The 25,538-nt window shown below is 47.0% G+C and overlaps 1 protein-coding gene across 1 annotated transcript in view; it reads left to right on the forward strand.

Annotated features, from left to right (window-relative positions):
• RNFT2 (ring finger protein, transmembrane 2) overlaps positions 1-25,538 on the forward strand; it is a 145,476-nt gene that overhangs the window by 116,895 nt on the left and 3,043 nt on the right. The window contains exons 8-9 of the mRNA XM_075341850.1: positions 6,618-6,767; positions 14,432-14,497. Coding sequence (XP_075197965.1) covers positions 6,618-6,767; positions 14,432-14,497 — 216 coding nt within the window. The remainder of the gene's footprint in view (positions 1-6,617; positions 6,768-14,431; positions 14,498-25,538) is intronic.

The raw sequence follows: 25,538 nt of genomic DNA on the forward strand, positions 1-25,538 counted from the left end.
GCTGGTATATGTTCTTGCTTTGGATAAGTAAGAATGTGAAGAAGAACAGATCTGAACACTCTTGTTCAGGAGATCACAATGGACATAGGAATCCTATTTTTATGGTTTTTTTATACCACAGCTTGATATCTAATGGCTGAAGTATGATAAGTTGTGGTGGTTTAAGCCACTTTCATTAACAATTGCTTCTCTTTATCTCTCACTTCGGCTTTATGGATTTAAATTTAAGGCTAAGACTCTGCTCAAGGGGGATACCGGCTCTCATTGAAGAGCCCGAACTCTATATGAAGACTTATTTTCAAGTCAATACTGCATAGATAAAAACTAAGTAGCTATATCAACAAAACTAGAGATCAATCTGTAAACATCAATGTTATAGAACTATTGCCCATCATCAGCGCAGAGTAGGCTATTGGTGGGCTGAATTTGATGACTTACGAGCAGCTCAGGAAGAATATTGCCTTCCTTTCAAGAGACCCAACACAGTATGGAGACTAATTTTCAAGGCAAGCAAATTTGCCAAATCATTGCTTGAAATGGAGAGAAGTAGCATTAAGAAATGCTATTCAGTAATGGCACACGTAGCTGTTCTCTAATCTTGAGTTTCACATCAGAAATGTTCACTTTGGTTTCATTAATAGAGTTCTAATAAATGCGGCAGTTCGTAACTCAGACTAATCAGAAGCCGAAAATGCGATATAATTCACTGAAAAGGTTATTACATTACAAGATGTAACTGACCAGCGCTGTACTCATTGATACAAGGGCAGGCTACAGACAAGTCACACAGCTACATGCCTTCTGGCAGGTTCACAATTCTTACCTTCCTTTGATCAATGGGGTGTTTCCTTTAGTATTCTATAATTGATTTGTAACAAAATAAATTTGTTACAAATTCACTCAAAAATGTTTGATTCACGCAAGACTCGGCAAAATAATGTAAAGTTGGGAGGGGCTTGAAAAACCTCTTAACTTGCATCTACTTACCCCCCCACTCCATACCTCTCCCACCACCATTGATCCTCCGATCGACTTCTTCTATTTTTTCTCTTTCTAAGCCTGCAATGCTGCTGTACTTTTACTAGGCCGTATACCATCAGGTTGCGGTGTAACTCACGTCAATGTCAATGATGTGCAGTCATGTCACATATAAGGGCCTGGAAAGAGAGGAAAATAGAAGACATATATGGAGGGTGAAGAGGAGGGGCGCTTAAAGGGAACCTGTCACCACTTTTTTAGCCTATAAGCTGTGGCCACCACCACTGGGCTCTTATTTACAGCATTCTAACATGCTGTATATAAGAGCCCAGGCCGGGGGTATAACATAAAAAACACTTTATAATACTTACCTAATGGTCGCGCTGTGGGCCTTATGGGCGTCTCCGTTGTCAGGTGCCAGTGCCTCCTCTTTCGGCCATCTTCGTCCTCTTTCTGAAGCCTGGGTGCATGACGCGGCTACGTCATACACTTGCCGGTCCTGCGCAGGCACACTACAATACTTTGATCTTCCCTGCTCAGGGCAGATCAAAGTGCGCCTGCTCAGGACCTGAATGCCAGCGAGTGTGTATGACGTTGGACCAGACATCCGACGTACATTTCGCAGCTACGCTGGCTGTTGATCATCCATGATTAAGGCAGCGTAGTTGCGAAATGTACGTCGAATGTCTCTGGGGGCTCCAACCTAACCGCCTGCTTGTTCCCACGCTGCCACCTCGGTACGGTAATATGCTTCTCTGCTTTTTCCCCCTCTCACTGGGACTTATATTTTAGCCATTGGGCTGGTCCAATAATTAGGAGGGTTGATCTTAGCAGTGCAGCAGCGTGATGTAACTTCAGCATTGGTCCAAGCCCGCCCACCTACCTCTCACTGTTGTATTTTTACATCTTTTAGATTCTATTGTAATACTCATTGTATCCATGAATATGAATTGGTTTTAATCTTTGTACATCAATAAAGCCTTTATATTTATCCCTTTAAAAGTTTTTTTGTTTTTGTTTGAACTCTTTCCTGGGAGGTTTGTTTCCACTATGCAAATAAAATTTCCTGAGTGAATTTGAGACAATCTAGTGAATTCCATTTATGGTAGATTCACACATCTCTAGTAATAATAGTGATACTACCACATTATTTTTATCTGGAGGATGCATACAGTATATAACGTGTGTGTGTGTGTGTGTAAACACTGAGCAAAAATATAGATGACTTTCCTCAGGGCTATGGGGTACTCGGTTCCGGGTTGTGTACTACTGGGATGTGTCACTGGGTGGCCGTTGTCCGGTTGCGTGACCCCGGGTGTCGCTTTAAAAGGGGTTATGTACAGGGGAATGTGTAATAAAGTTTATGTCGTGACGCCATTTGTGAGTTGCGGTTATGGAGATAGAACCGCCACTGCACAGTCTCTCCGCTGGGGCTGATGTTGACGGCAGCCTGGATATTGGGCCCTCCGAAAGTAGGGCCGTGGCGGTAGGTGATGGAGATAGGCGTGGAAAGAAGGTAGGCCACACAGGTGTTGCAGTGTAACTGGTTCTCACAGTGGTTGGTAACTGGTACCCGGAGGAAGGCTGATGTTCACCTCGGGTTCCCTTAGTCCCAGAGCCGGGTTAGTGACCTGGTGGCTTCTTTCCCCTACACCTTTCTCCAGTTGGTGGGTCCCTGTGGCTTGGAGCGTCTGGAAGTCCCCTACTGTTAGTCTCTCAGTCTCTGGTCTGTACAGCGGGCAGTGTGAACCCTGTAGGGTCGGTATTCCATTCCGGTCCCTGGTTCTCCCGTTACTGCTGGTGCCCCCCGACTTCTGAGGTCAGTGAGGTCCTGGATGGTCCTCTTACTGTGCAGATTTTATCAGGTCTGCCTGGAGCGTTTGCCTGACCTAGGGCTCTGTACCTCGTCGGTGCTATGGTTCTGGGAGTACTCCACCAACAACCACACGCCTGGGCCTTCAGGTCACCGTCACACTCCCGAGTCAGTGCAGTTACATCCGTCTACTCTCACTTCCACTTACTAACTGTCTGTCCCCCCACCTGGTTGTCGTCGAGTGGACTGGATCAGCTCCACCCCTGGTTGGCCATCCATCGGGTCCAACTCTAGTCTGTCACCAGTCTGTGGATGGGGAATACTGGGATTTTAATGTGTTTTGCTGTTACCGGCACTGGTCTTCAGGTTCCTGGGGGCTAGGCCCTGCATCTTTCACAGGATGCAGGATCTTGTAGTGCCCTGATGGGTTCAGGGGCGCTACATAGACACAACACTATTTTGGTTTTGATAAAAATTTTCATGAGCTGAACTCAAAGATCTAAGACTTTTTCTTTGTTCACGAAAGGCCTTTTTCTCTTATTAAATATTGTTCACAAATTTGTCTAAATCTTTTAGTGAGCACTTCTCCTTTGCCGAGATAATTCATCCACCTCACAAGTGGGGTATATCAAGATACTGATTAGACAGCGTGATTATTGCACAGTTGTCCCTTAAGGCTGCTTTACACGCTGCGACATCGCTAAAGCGGCCTTTAGGTTGGCCACAGTAAAAGGTCACTCCAAAATGTGCAGTTTTATCACACAGTACAATGCCACAGATGTAGCAAGTTTTGAGGGAGCATACAATTGGCATGCCGACCTTGCGTTTTATGTAGAGTAGGGAAAATAACTATGTGATACACTGCCAGTTTTGCAAGTTTTCCCACCTATAAAGAATGGAGAGGTCTGTAATTTTTGTCAAAAGACAAAACAAACTAATACCTAGTCTTCCAATATGACCTCAGGATCCAGAAGAGTGGAGAGATGCGGTGGCTGACCTCCATCAGTATGGAGTAGGAAACGAAGAAAAAACGTTCTCTCACTCAAGTGGTGAAAAATGCTTTATTGTGCTTACATATAATTAAAATCATAGTGGGGTAAAGATCCCCTCTCTGCAACGCTGACACGTTTCAGTGGAAAAAAACACCTTACTCATAGGCAGTATGTGATATACTGTATGTGGATACGTGCAAAAAGAGGCTGAGTCCTGCACCACTCGTGCGTCTCCGTTACCCGGATGATGAGCTTTCACTTGCAGGAGCTTGCAGCACCAATATAGGAATTACTCCAGACACAGCGTGCTGGTCAGGTATGGAGGTACGATCCAATCAACAGGGTAAGATGAAAAATGACCGCAAAACAGCTGCTATACCGGATGTTCTTTTATTCAATCTTAGTGCAGGATAAAAATCGCGGCGGGAGGAGACCTGGATACCGGCCCCTCACAGAGGACGTCGGCCCGTAGAAGCCTAGTTACAGGTGAAACGGCCGTCGTCCTCTGTGAGGGGCCGGTATCCAGGTCTTCTCCCGCCGCGATTTTTATCCTGCACTAAGATTGAATAAAAGAACATCCGGTATAGCAGCTGTTTTGCGGTCATTTTTCATCTTACCCTGTTGATATACTGTATGTGGAACCTTGGCTAACGAGAACAATCCATTCTGGGACTGTGCTTGTTAACCAAGTTACTCGTTCAGCAAAGCAAGATTTCCCATAGAAATCATTGCAATGCAGACAATTCATTCCACAACTTGTTAAATGTCCCATCCTGGTACCCTATTGTGCCATTCCACACATGCACAAACACGTGCAAACACGCACAAACACACACACGCACATATTATGCTCACCTTACCTTCCGTTCCATCGCCAGTCTCCTGGGACTTGATGTTTGCTAGTACGGGCTGTGTATCGGCTAACCATCATGATGAGGGAGGAACTTCCGCACCCAGAGCGCTGACGTCAAAGGCAGGAGCCGCTTGCCTCTGATTGGTCAGCGCGCTGCCTTTGAGTAGCGGCTGACAGGGGAAGTTCCTGCATTGTCGTGATGCTTGCCGATACACATCCTGGAGCGGCGAACTACAAGACCCAGGAGGCCGGCGATGGAACAGAAGGTACACACATTATGCTCACCTTACCTTCCGTTCCTTCGCCGGCCTCCTGGGTCTTGTAGTTCGCCGCAAGGATTCCTCCCTCGTTGCGATGTACCGGCGAACTACAAGAACCATGAGGCCGGCGTATGAACGGAAGGTAAGGTGAGCATAATACTGTGTGTGCGTGCGTGTGTGTTTGTGTGTGTTTTGTGCGTGCTTATGTGTGTTTGTGTGGACTGCAAGAGCGGGTCAGAGCGCGGTGGATGTACGGAACCAGAAGTGTGTGTAGTGAGTATTTTGCTCGTACAGCAAAGCTTTCTCATAAACCGAGTTACAAATTTACAGAAAGCTTTGCTTGTTAAGCGAAATTCTCGTTAACTTCGTTACTCGTTAAGTGAAGTTCCACTGTATGTATATATATATATATATATATATATATATATATATGTGTGTGTGTGTGTCATAGTCATATATATATATATATATATATATATATATATACTTTTTACAATAAACTTCTGAAGTGCCATTATCTATGTAATGACAGTGAAGCAAGTCTAGTAATATCTCGGGTAGTGTACTGCTAGTTGCAGGTAAATCTATACTCCATAATGAGATTGAATGGATGCCAGGGCTTATTTCTTCCTGGGTGCCCTCTAATAGATGTGCCATGGTAGGTAGCTGCTAGCATGTGCATTCAGTACAGGCTAAATAGTCAGGACTATTCTTCTTGCTCTCAATCCTATGGAATAAAAAGTAAATGAAAACGATGTCAGCGAGATGCTGTAAGGGGATGAGTATGCGAGCGAGCTCACAGCCCACCGGAGGGGTATGAGATCATAAGAATGCCAAAGCTCTGAGCAATGAGGCTTATTCCTAGCAGCGGGACTGTAAAATACAAGACATGCGGTATGATCTCACCTCACTCCTTCCCTCAGCCTCTATACACAGTCACAAACACACACTCCTCCTCTTACAAAGACCTCAGGGGATGCTACGACTGAGAAGGCTCTAATCCATGTCTGAGTCGTTAATCAGTGTAGCACACTCTCCGGTCTTTTCATCTGCAGCACAGCAGTATATGCCGTACACTGCCCAGTGCTATAGCACATGTCCCTGCTCTGGAGAGATTGAGGTGCCTTTGGTGCCAGTTTCCTAAGATCTTAATGAGCTGATGTCGGCGTGTGTACCAGGCACACATGCTCGTCAGTAATTGGTGCCATCATTAGTTCACAAGCCAGAGGCCAGTATTAGGACATAGGCTGTAAACCTATGGTGTCATGGTACTCATGAATAAGGAAACTGTATAATTCTATTGTATTTTTAGCTATTTCTAACATGTCCAAGCTTTTTGGTATTCAGCTGAGAGATCCTTTGTATTTGGTATTGATACTGTCCGATCAAGAGAAAATTAACATGGTATAACATGGGGTTCCACTAGCAATGTATGCTATGGTGTATACTGACTGCTACCCAATAGCTTTGGTTTTTTTTACGGTTCTTTAACCTATGGTAGATAAGAGCATACTTGTATTGATAGTATGAATTTGTTTATTGCATTTCTGTGCTATGTGTTCTGTTCTGTAATCTTTAGATTAATTGTCCTGGACCTCTGAGTATTGCAATCCCTTATTATATATTCTCAAAAGGTTTACCATACCCAATAAAGTAATGAAAGCCTCCGCGTTCGTCTGTCTTGTCTCTCTGGCATTAAGTGTTTAACTGTGTCTCTACAGGGTAAGTTTTACCTGCTGATCGAAGAGCTGAGCCAACTAGTCCGTTCCCTGGTGCCCATACAGCTGTGGTATAAATACATCATAGGTGACGATCCTTCAAGCGCATATTTCTTAGGAAGCATCCTAATAATCCTGTATAGTTTGTGTAAGGTGAGTTGGACATTTCTTGTCACAGCAAGGACGGTGTTACCTGGTCCAAGATAATCTGTTCTGAAGGGCACTAATGGGGGATACATTTCATATCAGAAATAAATTCTAGAACAGACCCCCTCCCCCCGGCAATCAGCAACTTACCACTGATATTGGAATATAAGATAACTTGACAAAGTGGGAATAAGCCTTTAAACTGTGTCCTAGTTGGGACATTTGCATATTAAATTTAATTTACATTACATGGGTTGTTCATTACTTTTAACACAGGCTAATAATAGGCCCATGGTGGTGTGAAAAGAGGAAAAAACAGGACCCTACTTCTTCCCAGTAGAGTTCTCACACCAAGTCTCCTGGCTTCCTCCTCCAGCAAAAGGCATCTGTGTAAGATAAAATTTTGGGCTCCAGATTTTAAAAAGGATATTGGGAAGATAGAGTTGTTTTAAAGGCTGCAACTAGATAATTACATGGGATGGAAGGTTACGAGAGGTTAGAAAAGTTGGGCTTGTTTAGCTTTGAAAATAGAAACACCTCAGATAAGATCTCATTTATGAGTATACATACGTGTGTAGCAGGGGCGTAACGACCGCGGTCGCAGAGGTCGCCACTGCGACCGGGCCCGCAGGGTTATAGGGGCCCGGCAGCCGCTCTGCAGAGCCGGCTCTTCTCTGTAAGAGAGGAGATGCACCATGTAGGGGGCGACCGCCAGGGGGCCAGCCCGTGAGTCGGGGGGCCCGATGTCAGTAGAGGGGCCCCTGACCTGGAGAGAATCACCAGGCATTTCCGAGCTGTGTGCTCCTGCACAAAAAACGAAATCCATCCTGTCAGGACCTGCGATGATGTCATGTGACTGTGTGGGAGGAGACACAGGATTGCCGGGCAGAAAGGAGAACATAGTGATTCCTGACGTAGATTGAGATACATGACTGGTAATGAGAAAAAAGGGGACATGAGGTGGGGTGCAGGGTGAGTGGCATGTGAGGGCTGCAGACTGTGACAGAAGGATGTGAAGGGGTGCAGAGTGTTTGAGAGGGGTAAGTTGGGGTACAGGCTGGGTGAGATATGTGGGACAGGGTGTGTGACATATGTAGATGTAATTATTTAAGAAAAATTCCGGCACTCGTAGGTCAAAAAATGTGTTTTATATTTATTTATTTCATGGTCAGTAAATCAACGTTTCGGCAGATGCCTTCTTCAAAACTAATTCAGGTTTATGTGATATAGGATAAAATTGTATCCTTGTTATAGTATAATTCAAAGATGGAAAAAATGGCACATTCTCCTGCTGACCACCGGCCATTCAGCCATTCAGATAGCAGCACTGCACTATTATCACCCCCCCCCTAGGGAAATATCCAGCACATTGTCCTTACTTATTCTCTCATAGAGACATCTTCATGCTTGCCATTTATTCCATCTTTGAATTATACTATTAAAAGGATACAATTTTATCCTATATCACATAAACCTGAATTAGTTTTGAAGAAGGCATCTGCCGAAACGTTGATTTACTGACCATGAAATAAATAAATATAAAACACATTTTTTGGCCTACGAGTGCCGGAGTTTTTCTTAAATTATTACTGTGGTTTCTCCTGAGCACCACATATCAGTGAGCCAGGCCATTTTTTTGATTATATGTAGGGGTGTGTGTGTGTGTGTGTGTGATATTGTGGGTGCAGGCTTTGTGGGGAGCAGGGTGTGTGATATGGGGGTGCAGACTGTATGGGGAGCAGGGTGTGTGACATATGGGGGTGTAGTGTGTGTGATATGGGGGGTGCAGGCTGTGTGGGGAGCCTGGTGTGTGACATATGGGGGTGTAGTGTGTGTGATATGGGGGGCGCAGGCTGTGTGGGGAGCAGGGTGTGTGACATATGGGGGCACAGGGGTTGGAAGGAGAAGAGAGGTACTTGTTTTTTTATTTTGCTGGCCGCATGACACGTAGAGGCCGGGGGAGGGGGTTTGGCTGCATGATACATGGAGGCCCTGGGGGGGCTGGCTGCATGACACTTAGAGGCCCTGGGAGGGCTGGCTGTATGATACCACATGGAGGCCCTGGGGGGGCTGGCTGCATGATACATGGAGGCCCTGGGGGGGGGACTGGCTGCATTATACATGGAGGCCCTGGGGGGGCTGGCTGCATGATACATGGAGGCCCTGGGGGGGGCTGGCTGCATGATACATGGACGCCCTGGGGGGACTGGCTGCATGACACATGGAGGCCCTGGGGGGGGGGGGCTGGCTGCATGATACATGGAGGCCCTGGCGGGCTGGCTGCATGATACATGGAGGTCTATGGGACTGCATAATAAACATGAAGGACACCTTATACATGGACTAGGGGTGCATTATACATGGAGGAGTATGGGGCTGCATAATACAATATGAAGATTTATGGGACTGCATTATAATACATACAGGACTATGGGGGCTACATTATAATATATGGAGGACTATGGAGGCTACCTTATACATGGACTATGGGGGTGCGTTATAAAACATGGAGGACTATGGGGTACAGTATAAAATATGGAGAACTATGGGGTGAATTATAATATATGGAGAACTATGGGAAATGCATTATATGACATGGAGGACTATGGAGGTGCATTCTAATATATGAAGGGTTATGTGGGACCCTTTATACTATATGGAAGGCTATGTGGGGGCCATTATAGTATTTGTAGAACTATATACTAGGGGGGACAAAGATACAAGCAAGGCATGGGAATGTTTTGTGCTGAGGGAAAAAGGCTCTTTCCCTCAGCACCCAGCTTTCCCATGCTCTGCTGTACATCTTCTCTCAGCTGATATGGAAAAGCTGGGTGCTGAGGGAAAGATGTATAGCAGAGCATGGGGAAGCTGGGTGCCGAGGATAAGATGGATATCAGATCATGGGAAAGCTGGGTGCTAATAGAGGGATTTCAGATCATGGGAAACCTGGGTCATGTGGGTAAAAGCCAAGTGTCAGCGTCATGATCCTGTACCCCAAGTGTCGGTGTCATTATCCCGTACCCTAAGTGTCGGTGTACGTGGAGGAGGGCCCCGGTCCAGATTTTGCACCAGGGCTCATCAAACTCTAGTTATGCCACTGGTGTGTAGTTAATACAAAGGACTGGCACATGACTTTTTCCTTCCAAGGACCTGGCAAAGGACAAGGTGGCATCCATTACGTGTAGAGGAATGAAGATTTCATCAGCTATATAGAAAAGAGTTCTTTACAGTTAAAGCAGTCAGACTATGGAAAGCCCTACCACAAGTGACTATAATGGCAGATACATTGACAGCATTTAAAAATGGCTGGATGTTTTCCTCACAATAAGGCCGTAGTCACACTTGCGACTGACTCCCACGTGACTCACATCGCATCACCCGGCTTCTCTCTGGACAGGAGCGTCTCGGCTGCATAGAAGTATATATAGCCGACCCCCTCTTGTCCGGAGGGCGGCAGACCTTTCCGTGTTATGCGATGTGAGTTACGTGGGAGTCAGTCGCAACCTACCTAACCAACTCTACCTATAGTGAATGTCTAACTGGTAGAGAAAGTGTGAACTTGATTGATCTGGGTCTTTTTCCAACCTATGTAACTGTATGGTGACTGTTTAAGCCACTGGCTGCATCAGTCATGTTCATTTGAACCAGAAGAAATAGTTTCTTGGCTATCTGTTTTGGCTCAGATGGAATGGCCGCACCAAGTAATTGCAGCGATCAGCGTTCGCTCATTTGCTCTAGTGGTTACCTGACCTAACTAGTGAGAAGCCAGGAGAATAGTGACTGGGGTCCACTAGGTGAGTTTTTTTCTTCTCCAATACTCTGATCCTATTATCCAACCTTGTAAAAGTAGTAGACAACACCTGAAAAGCATATCTTTCTAAATACATTACTTATCCTAATTCAGAGTAATGTGGGCTTTACACGAGACAACTGATCGTGCGATGCATCGTCGGGGTCACGGTTTTCGTGACGCACATCCGGCATCGTACACGACGTCATCTTGTGTAACACCACCTAGCAACGCAGTATCGCTCACAAATCATGAGTAGTGTACTCGTCGCTAGGTTTCATAAAATTGTTTAATTAAAATGGCGGCGGTTGTTCATCGTTTCCGTGGCATCACACGTTGCTCCGTGTGACACCACGGGAACGATGAACAGCAGCTTACCTGCCTCCCGCGGCACCCGACGGCTTAATGGAAGGAAGGAGGTGGGCGGGATGTTTACATCCCGCTCATCTCCGCTCCTCCGCTTCTATTGGCCGGCTGCCGTGTGACGCCGAACATCCCTCCCACTCCAGGAAGTGGACGTTCGTCGCCCACAGCGAGGTCGTCCGGAAGGTAAGTACGTGTGACGGGGGTTAAACGAGTTTGTGCGCCCCGGGCAACTAATTGCCTGTGACGCAAAAACGACGGGGGCAGGTACGATCGATCGTGCTATCGCACAATCGGTCGTCTCGTGTAAAGGAGGCTTAACACCCTCTTTTATACTTTAGTGCTTAAAGGAGTGGTTCACTATTCAGCATAAGTGGCCACATCTCTGTAAAACTCATAGGGAAGGCATTTCTCAAATACTTTGTGTAGTACATTGCGCCTCTGAGCAGCGCTATTGCGGTCCAGTCATCTCCATCAAGTGACTCCTGGGTTCCGTGACCTCTGAGATCTGGTGATGTCACATCAACTTCCAGTTCATAAGCAAGGATGGTTGACCTTAGGGAGATCAACATCCAACACCGTGGAGACACCATCACGTGTTTCTCAACGCAGTGATTCTAGAGCAATGCCCCCTGGGAAATATTCAAAACAAGAAAGCCTGCGGAGACACATCACATGTTTCTCAACGCTGTCAGGAAATTAGCCAGGTCTTTCACCGGGAAGGAAAAACCACGGGAAGGGCAGTCTCCAGTTAAGAAGACCACCTATGCCAAACATGGCATCCATCCACAGACAGCTGTTTCGGGGTATTTGCCCCTCATCAGTGTGGAGTAGGAAACTGGCTAGTGGGAGCAATGCCTAGTAGAAGACTACATAAGCAAGGATGGTTTCCTGCCAGCGTTGAGAAACATGTGATGGTGTCTCCGCAGGCTTTCTTCTTTTTTTTTTAATATCAGCTTCCAGTTGACTCGACATCACCCAGGCCGGCCCCAGTCTCCGTGAGTGACTGGGCTGTGGATGGAGTTTCACCGCTTGTCAGAGCCCAGCATCGCTCCTGTTTGCAGCATTCTGCAGTGAAGTAGAAACCAGGGAGATGCTGGGCTGTGATGTGCGGTGAAACTGCGCCTACAGCTCAGTCACTCAGGGAAGTTGATGTGACCTCACTGGATCTCAGAGGTCACGGAGCCCGGGGGGGTCATGTGATGGGGAAAAGTGGACCGCAGTAGCGCTGCTCAGAGGCTGAATGTACTGCACAGGGTATTTGAGAAAAGCCTTCTCTATGAGTTTTTTCAGTGATGTGGCCACTAATGCTGAGTAGTGAACCACCCCTTTAATTAAACCTCTGGTGAATTTTATTGGAAACAATCAGCAAGCTTGCTTTTATCCACACCTGTAACAGCATAGCTGAGCTCTTTTAATTTAGTGGAAGTTATCAATAAGGGGCATGGCGCCTTCAATATAACTATAGGGATGAAGGGTGCATCATACCAATTCTACATTGTGCTATACAGACTTGACCTACTATAATAAGTATTTTACAAACAGAATCCTTATACTTCCATTTTTTTTCAAGACAAAAAACATATGTTATTGTATTACCCTACGTAGTCTTAATGATTTACAATTACCTTATATCTTTTGTTTCTGGCATGTTTTGTTTTCACCTGCCAAGGCCTCATGCACACTGGTGTATTACAGCTCTTTACAATCGTCAGGTTATAAAGTCATGGCCAAAAGTGTTGGTATCCTTGAAATTGTTCCAGAAAATAAAGTATTTCTCACAGAAAATTATTGGAATTACATAGCATTTGCTATACACATATTTATTTCCTTTGTGTTTATTGGAATAATACAAAAAAATCTGATAAAAAAAGGAAAATTGGACATACTTTTGCACAACACCTCAAAATTGGGCCAGACAAATTTTTGGCATCTTTTCAGAATTGTGGGTAAACAACTTGTTGTTTTAAGCATGTGATGCTAGTTCAAACTCACCTGTGGCAAGTAACAGGTGTGGTCAATATGAAAATTGCACCACAAACCATATAAAAAGTGAAGAAGTTAAGTCAATCTTTGCATTATGTGTCTATAGGACAGAAAGAGGAGAAGAGAACAGTCTGAGGACTTGAGAACCAAAATTGTTGAAAAATATCAAGAGTCTCAAGGTTACAAGTCCATCTCGAGAATCTTGGTGTTTCTTTGTCCTTAGTGCACAACATAATCAAAAAGTTTACAACCCATGGCACTGTAGCTAATCTTCCTGGACGTGGATGGCAGAGTAAAAATGATGAGAGGTTGCAACACAGGATAGTCCGGATCGTGGATAAGCAGCCACAAGCACGTTCCAAAGAAATTCAAGCTGTCCTGCAGGCTCAGGGAATATCTGTGTTAGCGCGATCTATCCATAAAGATTTGAATGAAATAAAACCCTATGGCAGGAGGACCCCACTGATGACACAGAGAGATAAAAAGAAGCTAGACTGCAGTTTGCCAAAATGTACGTGAGCAAGCCAAAATCCTTCTGGGACAGCATCTTGTGGACAGATGAGACGAAGATAGAGATTTTTGGTAAAGAACATCATTCTACTGTTTACCAAAAACGGATTGAGGCCTACAAAGAAATGAACACTGTACCTACAGTCAAATATGATGGAGACTCAAAGATGTCTTTGGGTTGTTTTGCTGCCTCTGGCACTAGGTGCCTTGACTGTTTTCAAGACATCATGAAATCTGAAGATTACCAAAGGATTTAGGGTCACAATGTAGTGTCCAGTGTCTGAAAGCTGGGTGTGTGTCCCAGGTCATGGAACTTCCAGCAGGACAATGACCCCAAACACTCTTTAAAAAGCACTCAGAAATGGATGGAAACAAAGCACTGGAGAGTTCTGAAGTGGCAGCAATGAGTATTGAACACCTGCACAAAGATCTTAAAATTGGGAGATGGCGCCCTTTAAATATGAGAGACCTGGAGCAGTTTTTAAAAGAAGAGCGGTCCAACATTCCAGTTGAGAGGTGTAAGAAGCCTGTTGATGGTTATAGGAAGCGATGGATTGCACTTATTTATTCCAAAGAGCATGCAACCAAATATTACGTTGAGGGTGCAAACAACGTTTTGAAGTTTTGTGTGGAATTATGTCCAATTTGCCCTTTATATTATTTTAGATTTTTTTCCATTCTTTCTGTGTTTTTCTAATACACACACAGGAAATAAACAGAAACGTGGAATTGCAATAATTTTCTGGGAGAAATAATTCATTTTCTGGAACAATTTTTTTAAGGGTTACAACCCTTTCGGCCATGACTGTACCTATTTTGCTTCTGATTCTTTGCACGGGCACAAGGGGTTTTTCTTTTTCTCATTTATATGGAATGTAAAAGGGTCATGGGTTGACTGTATTCTTCAGGAAAATCAATTTATCACACTTTATTTTAGAATGAACATTAAATCATACTTACTGTTATTACATAATATATAATGATGTTTATAAACCTTCATTAATATGTTTTTCTCTTTTAGTCTTTTGACATTTGCGGTCGTATTGGAGGATTAAGGAAAGCCCTAAGGATTCTTTGTCATCCACAGGTAATGTGTAGTTTAACTTTGCAGTGCCAAACTTAAAGAACCACTCCCAATGATTTATTTTTTTTTATTATCCAAACCTATGTAAATGTATCTGTAGTGTAATGTGCTAATTCACTCACCATGTTCCCAGGTTTCCATCACCGCTCTGTTCTTCATTCTGACGCTCCATCGACATAGTGTAAAAGCGACTTCCAGCTCACAATAGACCCCACTGTGAGCCGGAAAGTTGTAACAGCTATCACGTCAATCAGGAGACACACACACACACACACACACACACACATATACATATATATATTATGGTGTGGCAGCACACTGCTATAAATGAACACATAAAGTCCAATATTGGTATATACGTTAAAAACAGAATGTACTTACGTAGGTTATCATAGTTTGATCAAAGACCGCAAAAGCCATCCAACCACATCAAGATGCACATTTAATGTGGATGGACCTTCAACACTATTGTCCTACCTCCCAATGTGCTAAAACCAGCCTCATCTGAATGGGGAATGAAAAAAAACAGACACAGCTTGTAATTAAAATGCACAAATCCACTATGTGCACCTGTGCATTAATTCAGTACAAACGGTGTGCTTGCCCTATATTTTTTCTTTGTTGCAGTGGGGCCCCCTCCAGGGCTCTGCACCCATATTTCCCACAAGGTTTTAATTGCAAGCTGTGCCTGGCCTCCTTTTCATTCCCCTTTCAGATGAGGCTGCTTTGGCTCATGGAGTGGTAGGACACTAGTGTTGAGGGGCCATCAATATTTAGAAACACCTTGACGTGGTTGGATGCCTTTTGCACTCTTTGATAAAAAATGGTAAGTATATTATATTTGTAACATTTATATACATTGAATATTGAAGTTTCATAGTTTTTAAGGTTGAAGGTAGACTTAACTCCATCGAGTTCAACCCATAGCCTAACATGTTGATGCAGAGGAATGAAAAAAAAATATGGGGCAGACAGTAATCTCCACATTAGGGGAAAACATTCCTTCTTTGTCGCTCCATTGGGAGACCCAGACAATTGGGTGTATAGCTTCTGCCTCCGGAGGCCACACAAAGTATTACACTTTAAAAAGTGTAACCCCTCCCCTCTGCCTATACACCCTCCCGTGCATCACGGGCTCCTCAGTTTTATGCTTTGTGTGGAAGGAGGCACACATCCACTCATGCTCCCATTTTAGTCAGCAGCAGCTGCTGATTTTATCGGTTGGAAGAAAAGAGGGCCCCCACAGGGCCCCCGGCATGCTCCCTTCTCACCCCACTAAGTCGGCGGTGCTGTTAAGGTTGAGGTACCCATTGCGGGTACAGAGGCTGGAGCCACATGCCGTTTTCCTTCACCATCCCTTAAAGGCTCTGGGAGAAGTGGGATCCTAACCGGTCATCCATTCACTGGGACCGGGCTCCCTCCGCAGCCCCTGTGGGAATCTGCCGGACAGGAGTCTTTGTATCCTCAGGGACAGGGCCCTGCATCTAAAGGTACTCTGTGTCCCCATGGGGACGGTGCATGGAGCGCTTGTTTCACAGACGCTGCAGCAGCTGCTGGTTTTGTGAAGGCCGAGACTTCCGCGCCGACCGCGCCTGTTTGTCGGCCGCGGTATTAAATTTAGTCCCCGGCTTCATTGCGGCCTAGTACCATAACTCCCGCCCCCGGGCCTGCCAGTCAGGGGTAAGGGCGGGACGGTCGACCTGACGTCGGCAGTGAGGGCTGGAGCATACTTTAGGTTTCCTCCCCCCCCTCACTGATCACTGTGGGGCCCCAGATTCCCGCACTTTACTAGTCGCCGCCCACGGCTCCCTCCTCCCCTGAGAGCTCCGGCAGCCATTTTTACACACATTCTGCCGGTGGAGGATTTCAGGAACGAGCTCTGCAGCTCTGGGAGACCTAAGGCAGGGAATCTGGTGGACACACACCGCTTTGGGCGGTCGGTAAGCCACACCGGTCACCCGGTGCTGGTCCCCCTAGGGTGCCGGAGTGTATATATATATATATTTGTATATATTTTCTCTGTTCGGCCGGGTTGTTTTGCTTTTGGCTATATACCCTCAGTGATCACTCTCCTAGGAGACAACAGCATGTCGTCCACAAGGAGCAAGGGCGCTAAGGCAAAGGGTTTTTTTGCAACCTGTACCTCTTGTGGGGCTATGTTACCTGCAGGTTCCACCTACCCTCACTGTGAGCAATGCTCGACCCCTGTTGCACTTGCTCAGCCGGAGCCTCGGTCACTAGTGGGCCCCTCGGCTCAGGCAGACCCTCCTGCTTCCCCTGTCCAGGCGGCAGGGACAGAGTTTGCAGTTTTTGCTGAGAAACTCTCTTGAGTCGCTTTCACAATCCATGGCTCAGTCTATGGACAAATGGTCTGCCAAGCTACTAGAAGCCTTGCAGTCCAGACCGGTCCTTACACAGGCCCCGGGCACTGTTGGATCATCGCCTCCAGGCCCCTCTCGGTCTGCGCCGCAGCGTGCTCCCGGGGTGGCCCCTAGGTCTCACGTGGAGGACTCCGGCACGGACCACAGTCCCAGACCGGCTAAGCGGGCTCGCTGGGAATCTTCCCCGACTTCCTCACGCTGCTCGGGGTCTCAGCTTGAGGACTCTCTGGAGGATGAGGCGGACGTCGCAGCTCAGGGCTCTGACCCTGACGTTGCTCTCAATCTTGATACACCTGAAGGGGACGCCATAGTAAATGACCTTATAGCGTCCATCAACCAGGTGCTAGATCTTTCTCCCCCAACTCCACCTATAGAGGAGTCGGCTTCGCAGCAGGAGAAACACCAGTTTAGGTTTCCCAAACGTACACGGAGTGCGTTTTTCGATCACTCTAACTTCAGAGATGCTGTCCAGAAGCACAGAGCATTTCCGGACAAGCGCTTTACTAAGCGCCTTAATGACACACGTTACCCCTTCCCCTCTGACGTAGTTAAGGGTTGGGCTCAATGTCCCAAGGTGGATCCTCCAGTCTCTAGACTGGCGGCTAGATCTGTAGTATCAGTTGCAGATGGCTCATTGCTCAAGGATGCCACTGACAGGCAGATAGAGCTCCTGGTGAAATCCATCTATGAAGCCACAGGCGCGTCTTTTGCCCCGGCCTTTGCAGCCGTGTGGGCACTCCAAGCTATCTCAACTTGTCTGTCTGAGATTAATGCGGTCACACGTACCTCTGCTCCGCAAGTTGCGTCTTTGACTTCTCAGGCGTCGGCTTTTTCGTCCTACGCCATGAACGCCGTCCTGGACTCTGCTAGCCGTACAGCGGTAGCATCCGCTAATTCGGTGGCAGTCCGCAGGGCCATGTGGCTACGCGAATGGAAGGCAGACTCTGCTTCCAAGAAGTTCTTAACCGGTTTGCCGTTTTCTGGCGACCGATTGTTTGGCGAACGATTGGATGAAATTATTAAGGAATCCAAGGGAAAGGACTCGTCCTTACCCCAGTCCAAACCGAAGAGACCTCAGCAACGGAAAATACAACCGAGGTTTCGGTCCTTTCGGCCCTCAGCCAAGTCCCAATCCTCCTCGTCCAACAGGCCAGAGAAGGGCCAGAGGAACTCTTATGCGTGGCGGTCTAAGTCACGCCCCCAAAAAAACGCCGGAGGCATTGCCTCCAAGGCGGCCTCCTCATGACTTTCGGCCTCCCCGAACCGCATCCTCGGTCGGTGGCAGGCTCTCCCGCTTTTGCGACGCCTGGTGGCCACATGTCCAAGACCGATGGGTGAGAGACATTCTGTCTCACGGTTACAGGATAGAGTTCAGCTCTCGTCCTCCGACTCGTTTCTTCAGAACATCTCCGCCCCCATCTCGGGCCGGCGCACTTTTTCAGGCTGTGGGCGTTCTGAAGTCAGAAGGAGTGGTGATTCCCGTTCCCCCTCAGGAACATGGTCACGGCTTCTACTCCAACTTGTTCGTGGTGCCAAAGAAGGACGGATCATTCCGTCCCATTCTGGACCTCAAACTGCTCAACAGGCATGTGAGCACCAGAAGGTTTCGGATGGAATCTCTCCGCTCGGTCATCGCTTCGATGTCACAAGGAGACTTCCTAGCATCAATCGACATCAAGGATGCTTATCTCCATTTGCCGATCGCACCCGAGCATCAACGCTTCCTGCGTTTCGCCATCGGGGACGAACACCTTCAGTTCGTGGCACTGCCTTTCGGCCTGGCGACAGCCCCACGGGTCTTCACCAAGGTCATGGCATCCGTTGTGGCGGTCCTACACTCTCAGGGCCACTCGGTGATCCCTTACTTAGACGATCTCCTAGTCAGGGCACCCTCCCGGGTGGCGTGTCAGCACAGCCTGACCGTCGCTCTGGAGACTCTCCAGCGGTTCGGGTGGATCATCAACTTCTCAAAGTCCAAGTTGACACCGACCCAATCACTGACTTACCTCAGGATGGAGTTTCATACTCACTCAGCGGTAGTCAAGCTACCGCTGGACAAACCGCTTTCGCTGCAGACAGGGGTGCAATCTCTTCTTCGGGGTCAGTCACACCCCTTGAGGCGCCTCATGCACTTCCTGGGGAAGATGGTGGCAGCAATGGAGGCAGTGCCCTTCGCGCAGTTCCATCTGCGCCCACTCCAATGGGACATTCTCCGCAAATGGGACAGGAGGTCGACGTCCCTCGACAGGAACGTCTCTCTTTCCCTTGCAGCCAAAACCTCGCTTCAGTGGTGGCTTCTTCCCACTTCTCTATCGCAGGGAAAATCCTTCCTGCCCCCATCCTGGGCTGTGGTCACGACGGACGCGAGCCTGTCAGGGTGGGGAGCGGTTTTTCTCCACCACAGGGCTCAGGGAACCTGGACTCCGATAGAGTCCTCCCTTCAGATCAATGATCTGGAGATAAGGGCAGTGTATCTAGCCCTAAAGGCGTTCCATCGGTGGCTGGAGGGCAGGCAGATCCGCATACAATCGGACAACGCCACGGCGGTCGCGTACATCAACCACCAGGGCGGCACGCGCAGCCGTCAAGCCTTCCAGGAAGTCCGGCGGATTCTGCTGTGGGCGGAGGCCACAGCCTCCACCATCTCCGCAGTTCACATCCCGGGCGTAGAAAACTGGGAAGCAGACTTTCTCAGTCGTCAGGGCATGGATGCGGGGGAATGGTCTCTTCACCCAGACGTGTTTCGAGAGATCTGTCGCCGCTGGGGAACGCCGGACGTCGATCTCATGGCGTCACGGCACAACAACAAGGTCCCGGCCTTCATGGCACGGTCTCAAGATCAGAGTTCTGGCGGCGGACGCGTTAGTTCAGGATTGGTCGCAGTTTCGACTCCCTTATGAGTTTCCTCCTCTGGCGATGTTGCCCAGAGTGTTACGCAAGATCAGATCCGACTGTCGTCGCGCCATTCTCGTCGCTCCAGATTGGCCGAGGCGGTCGTGGTACCCGGATCTGTGGCATCTCACGGTGGGTCAGCCGTGGGCGCTTCCAGACCGCACAGACCTGCTGTCACAAGGGCCGTTTTTCCATCTGAATTCTGCGGCCCTCAACCTGACTGTGTGGCCATTGAGTCCTGGCTCCTAGCGTCGTCGGGTTTATCGCAGGATGTCATTGCCACTATGAGACAGGCCAGGAAACCAACGTCCGCCAAGATCTATTACAGGTCGTGGCGGATCTTCTTGTCCTGGTGCTCTGATAAGGGTTTTACTCCCTGGCCTTTTGCCTTACCCATTTTTCTTTCATTCCTTCAATCCGGAATGGACAAGGGTTTGTCACTCGGCTCTCTCAAGGGACAAGTATCGGCGCTCTCAGTATTTTTTCAAAAGCGCCTGGCAAGGCTTCCGCAGGTCCGCACGTTCCTGCAGGGAGTTTGCCACATAGTTCCACCCTACAAGCGTCCGCTGGAACCCTGGGACCTTAACAGGGTGTTAATGGCTCTTCAAAAACCACCTTTCGAGCCGCTGAGGGATATCTCTTTATCACGTCTTTCGCAGAAGGTGGCTTTTCTTGTGGCAATTACCTCACTCCGAAGAGTGTCGGAGCTTGCAGCGCTGTCATGCAAATCCCCTTTCCTGGTTTTTCACCAGGATAAGGTGGTTCTGCGTCCTATCCCGGAGTTTCTCCCTAAGGTGGTATCTCCTTTTCATCTCAATCAGGATATCTCCTTACCGTCATTTTGCCCTCATCCAGTTCACCAGTGTGAAAAGGATTTGCATTCATTAGATCTAGTGAGAGCACTCCGGCTCTACGTGTCTCGCACGGCGCCCCTGCGCCGTTCAGATGCGCTCTTTGTCCTGGTCGCTGGCCAGCGTAAGGGTTCGCAGGCTTCCAAGTCAACTTTGGCTCGGTGGATCAAGGAACCGATTCTTGAAGCCTACCGTTCTTCGGGGCTTCCTCTTCCTCCGGGGCTGAAAGCCCATTCTACCAGAGCCGTGGGTGCGTCCTGGGCATTGCGACACCGGGCTACGGCTCAGCAGGTGTGTCAGTCAGCTACCTGGTCTAGTCTGCACACCTTCACAAAACACTATCAAGTGCATACCTATGCTTCGGCAGATGCCAGTCTAGGTAGGCGAGTCCTTCAGGCGGCGGTTGCCCACCTGTAGGAAGGGGTCGTTTTTCGGCTCTCTGTTATTGAGGTATTCTTTTACCCACCCAGGGACTGCTTTTGGACGTCCCAATTGTCTGGGTCTCCCAATGGAGCGACAAAGAAGAAGGGAATTTTGTTTACTTACCGTAAATTCCTTTTCTTCTAGCTCCTATTGGGAGACCCAGCACCCGCCCCTGTTTCCTTCGGGCTGTTTGTTCTTTTGTGTACACATGTTGTTCATGTTGAATTGTTCTTTTGGTTCATGGTTTTCAGTTCTCCGAACATCCTTCGGATTGAATTTACCTTAGACCAATTTATAAGTTTCCTCCTTCCTGCTTTTGCACCAAAACTGAGGAGCCCGTGATGCACGGGAGGGTGTATAGGCAGAGGGGAGGGGTTACACTTTTTAAAGTGTAATACTTTGTGTGGCCTCCGGAGGCAGAAGCTATACACCCAATTGTCTGGGTCTCCCAATAGGAGCTAGAGGAAAAGGAATTTACGGTAAGTAAACAAAATTCCCTTCTTCCCAACTCCACATACACCAATCTGACTAGTTTCCCGGATCAACACCCCATCACAGAATCTAGTGCACGTAACTGGTAATATATGTTTCAAGTACCAGGCCTCTTTTAAATTTTAGTATTAAATCAACCATTACAATATTATTTGGCAGAGTTTCATAGTCTCACTGCTCTTACAGTAAAGAATCTGCATCTGTGATTATGATTAAACCTCCTTTCCTCTAACCATAGTGCATGCCCCCTTGCCCCCATTGCAGGAATAGGTGTAAAAAGATCATTAGAGAGAGCTCTGTATGTGTTCATTAAACGCAGTGTGCTGCCACACAATGTATGTATATGTCTGTATATTGGCCACATAGCGGATTTGTGCATCTGTACATTAATTAAATTCTAAAGATGTGTGGGCCCTATATTTTTTCTTTGTTGTGAATCAGATGAGGACCAGAGCTGTGCTGGAAACCAGAGAACATTGTGATCGGTGAATATATTACCACACTAAAGCCTGCTTTACACGTTGCAATTTCGCATACGATATCATATGCAATTTGCAACGCCCCCATTGTATGTGCGGCACGTTCAATTTGTTAAATGTGCCGCACAAATGATTAACCCCCGTCACACGTACTTACCTTCCATACGACCTCGATGTGGGCGGCGAACGTCCACTTCCTGGAGTGGGAGGGACGTTCGGTGTCACAGCGACGTCACGCGGTAGGCAGCCAATAGAAGCGGAGGGGCGGAGCTGAGCGGGACTTAAACATCCCGCCCACCTCCTTCCTTCCGCATTGTGGGCCGGGAGCCGCAGGACGCAGGTAAGATCTGTTCATCGTTCCCGGGGTGTCACACACTGCGATGTGTGCTACCCCGGGTACGATGAACAATCTGACGTGCCATTCTAGAGAAAGGTACGATGTGTATGCGATGAACGTTTTACCGTTCAATCACAATCGCACGTACCTGTCACACACTGCAATGTACCTTACGATACCGGATGTGCGTCACTTACGACGTAACCCCGCTAACACATCGTAAGATACATTGCAGCGTGTAAAGCGGGCTTTTACACTACACTACAGATACATTTACAAAGATTGGGTGTGCTTCTTTAAAGGGACTAAAAAACTGGAGGTTTTAGAGATGGGCTCTACTGCTCTCCCATTCTGCCATCTTATCTCCCTTTATGACTTTTCTATTTGAAGTGAACCTGTCACTTCCCCAGGGCATCCAGAACCACGAGCAGTTCTGGGTGCATATCTAGAATCCCTGCCTAACAGTCCCAGGCTAGAGTAGCATACATAAAAAGATCTTTCGAAAAAGTATTTCTACAGATTGTTTATGAGATGCTAATGAGGGCATTGGTTCCCTGGCTAGTCGTCCCACTTAGTACATCCACAGGGGAGTGCTAGCATGCTTTTACAACAGCCAGCGTGATGGCAGTTCAATACAAAGCCACGCATGCGCATGTACCTGTCAGCTTTCACCTTCTTTGCTGCTGGGTGTATGCATCCAGGCTTCTAATAGGCTCACTGCCCATGATCGGAGTTGTCCACCCTTCCAGTCATGCGCACTATTTAGAAGTCGGATGTATGTGTCCTGGCTTCAGAGAGGAGTAGTGTGCAAGACCAAAGTGTGGACGACTTCTGATCATGGGCAGTAAGTGTCTTTAAAGCTGGGACGCATGCACCTGGTGTGAAAGCTGAAAGCTGACCGGTACAAAGCCGCGCACACGCGTGCCTTTGTATCGCGCTGCCATGACTCTGGCTTTTGTAAAGCATGTTAGCACGTCTACAGCGGCGTAATCACATGCTAAATGGTCCGACTAGCCAAGGAACTAACGCTTCTGTGACTAGTCCCAGCCCTCATTAGCAGCTCCTAAATGATCTTTAGAAATACTTTTTCTAATAATTTAACTTGTTACACAAATCAAGCCCATCCGAGCGTCCGACTGATGGTTACAAGTTCTGGGCACCTGAGCATGGTACCGCTCGCTCATCACTAGTAATTATTGCTTCTTTCTTTGCTTCATTTTAATAAAGAACAGAAACCCCCTTAAATGTAAAGGTTCCTATAAGGTTTAATTCCACTTTTATCATCTAAAGCAGAATTTCCCTCCTCCAATCTTTGCTTTCTTGGCTCCCAAATATTCACATTCACTGAAAGACACAACGCCAGAGTTTAGGAATTTCTGAATCATTCGTTCTTAATTACATTTTTTTCTCAATAATAGACACTTCTTCTTTACAATCTTCCGTTATCTTACCGAGGGTTTCATGTGCAATGCATGGAACTTGCTTCTATTCTAGCATGTAGGTCACATTTCCTTGCCAGCTATAGAAGGTGTTATCTCACATTTAGTGCAGCTGACTGGGTGTAGCTGTGATGGACAATTTGTTGTTTTGTACATTTGCATTTTAAAGGAAGTGAATAGTCAAAGAGTTTGACACTAATCTGATATTTCCATCACTTATCCCTGTTTTATTGTACTGAGCAATATTCATTTTATTTTTATTCCTGAAAACAAATAATTCTACAAATGCAAGTAGTTCAGCTTTGCCAACGTTATTATGCCCCAAGGTATACATAATACTGCACTACATACATTGTTACATGGTTACTTAGGTTGAAAAACACCCTGGTGCAATCGTCCTCCGCTGCTTAAACATTTTCTATCGCTACATCATTGATAACCCACAATGTAATTTTTTGTGAGCAAATCATTCAGTCCTTTTTTTTAAATACTGTTATAGTATCCGCAATTACCATCTCTTGTAGTAGAGCATCCCATAGTCTGACTGCTCTAACTGTAAAGAACCCCAGAATCTCCTTTCCTCCAGATGTAATGAATGCCTCCTGGTCCTTAGTATTGGCTTTGGAAGTGCTTAGTCATGTGCCAGTTTATATAAATTAAAACAGCTCTCAAATCTTAAAGGAGTTTTCTTATTATAAGCAGTATATCATTGTGATATGACTTTTTCCTGATCTGTGTTGGTTTCCCCAGTCAGAATGAAGGCAGTGAAGCTTTGAGGCTCCTTCATGGACTTTCCGTGCACACCCATGCCGCCTATGCCAAACAGAGAAAAGGCAAAATATTGAATCCTGTAGTTGGAAGAGGTCCCATCATTCAGATCACCACTAGAGATTAACGTTCATACCAAAATAAGACTTTATAAAGAAAAAAAGGTTTGGAGTTTGGGCGCTTTACGAATGAACACCACTCGCATGAGCATCACTATCCTAGGGTACACTTGGTGCTCAGCCTAGTGCAAGCTACTTGCAGTGTTTGGATGGCTCGCGCTGGGGGTAACAACAGCATAATGGGATGTGCTGTGCAGCAAACAAAAAATAATGCAAAAACCTCTCCCACCCGCTCCCTGAAGTGATCTGTTTATGGCTGGTTGCAAGTGGGTGGAGACCAGAACAGGCCAATTAGTGACTTTAATTGGGGTTCAGGTCAAGTCCAGGTCCTAAATTAAAGTCCGAATGAACCAACTTCCAATGGCTCCGCTAATCTCCACTCAACACCTATCGTAACCTTTAAAGAGGTTGTCCACTACTCTGACTACCCCATCTCAATCACTATATTTCTCTTATATAAAACTATGGCACCTATTATTGGCTCTGATGTCACTGCTGGCTCTTTCGGGGCAGGACGCAACTGACATATGGAGGAAGTCAGAGCTCCAGCTGCTCTCAATTTTTTCCAGATGTTTGATTTGTCCAAAGGAAGGGAGAGTGAAGCAGACGCTGTTTGAATGACCTTAGGGATCGCGTGACATAATATCTCGCAAGCCCTGGGAGAACCTGTGCCACCACCACCACTGGAAAGTCCCTGGCACCGGTGGTGAGTGTAGGTTTAAGGTCCAGTCACACTAAGCAACTTACCAGCGATCCCAACAACGATAGGGATCGCTGGTAAGTTGCTAGGAGGTTGCTGGTGAGGTGTCACACTAAGGCTATGTGCCCACGCTAGAATGTCCCTGCGGATTTTTTTGCCTGAA

The sequence above is a fragment of the Anomaloglossus baeobatrachus genome, chromosome 1, assembly GCF_048569485.1.
Source record: "Anomaloglossus baeobatrachus isolate aAnoBae1 chromosome 1, aAnoBae1.hap1, whole genome shotgun sequence".
NCBI lineage: Eukaryota > Metazoa > Chordata > Amphibia > Anura > Aromobatidae > Anomaloglossus > Anomaloglossus baeobatrachus.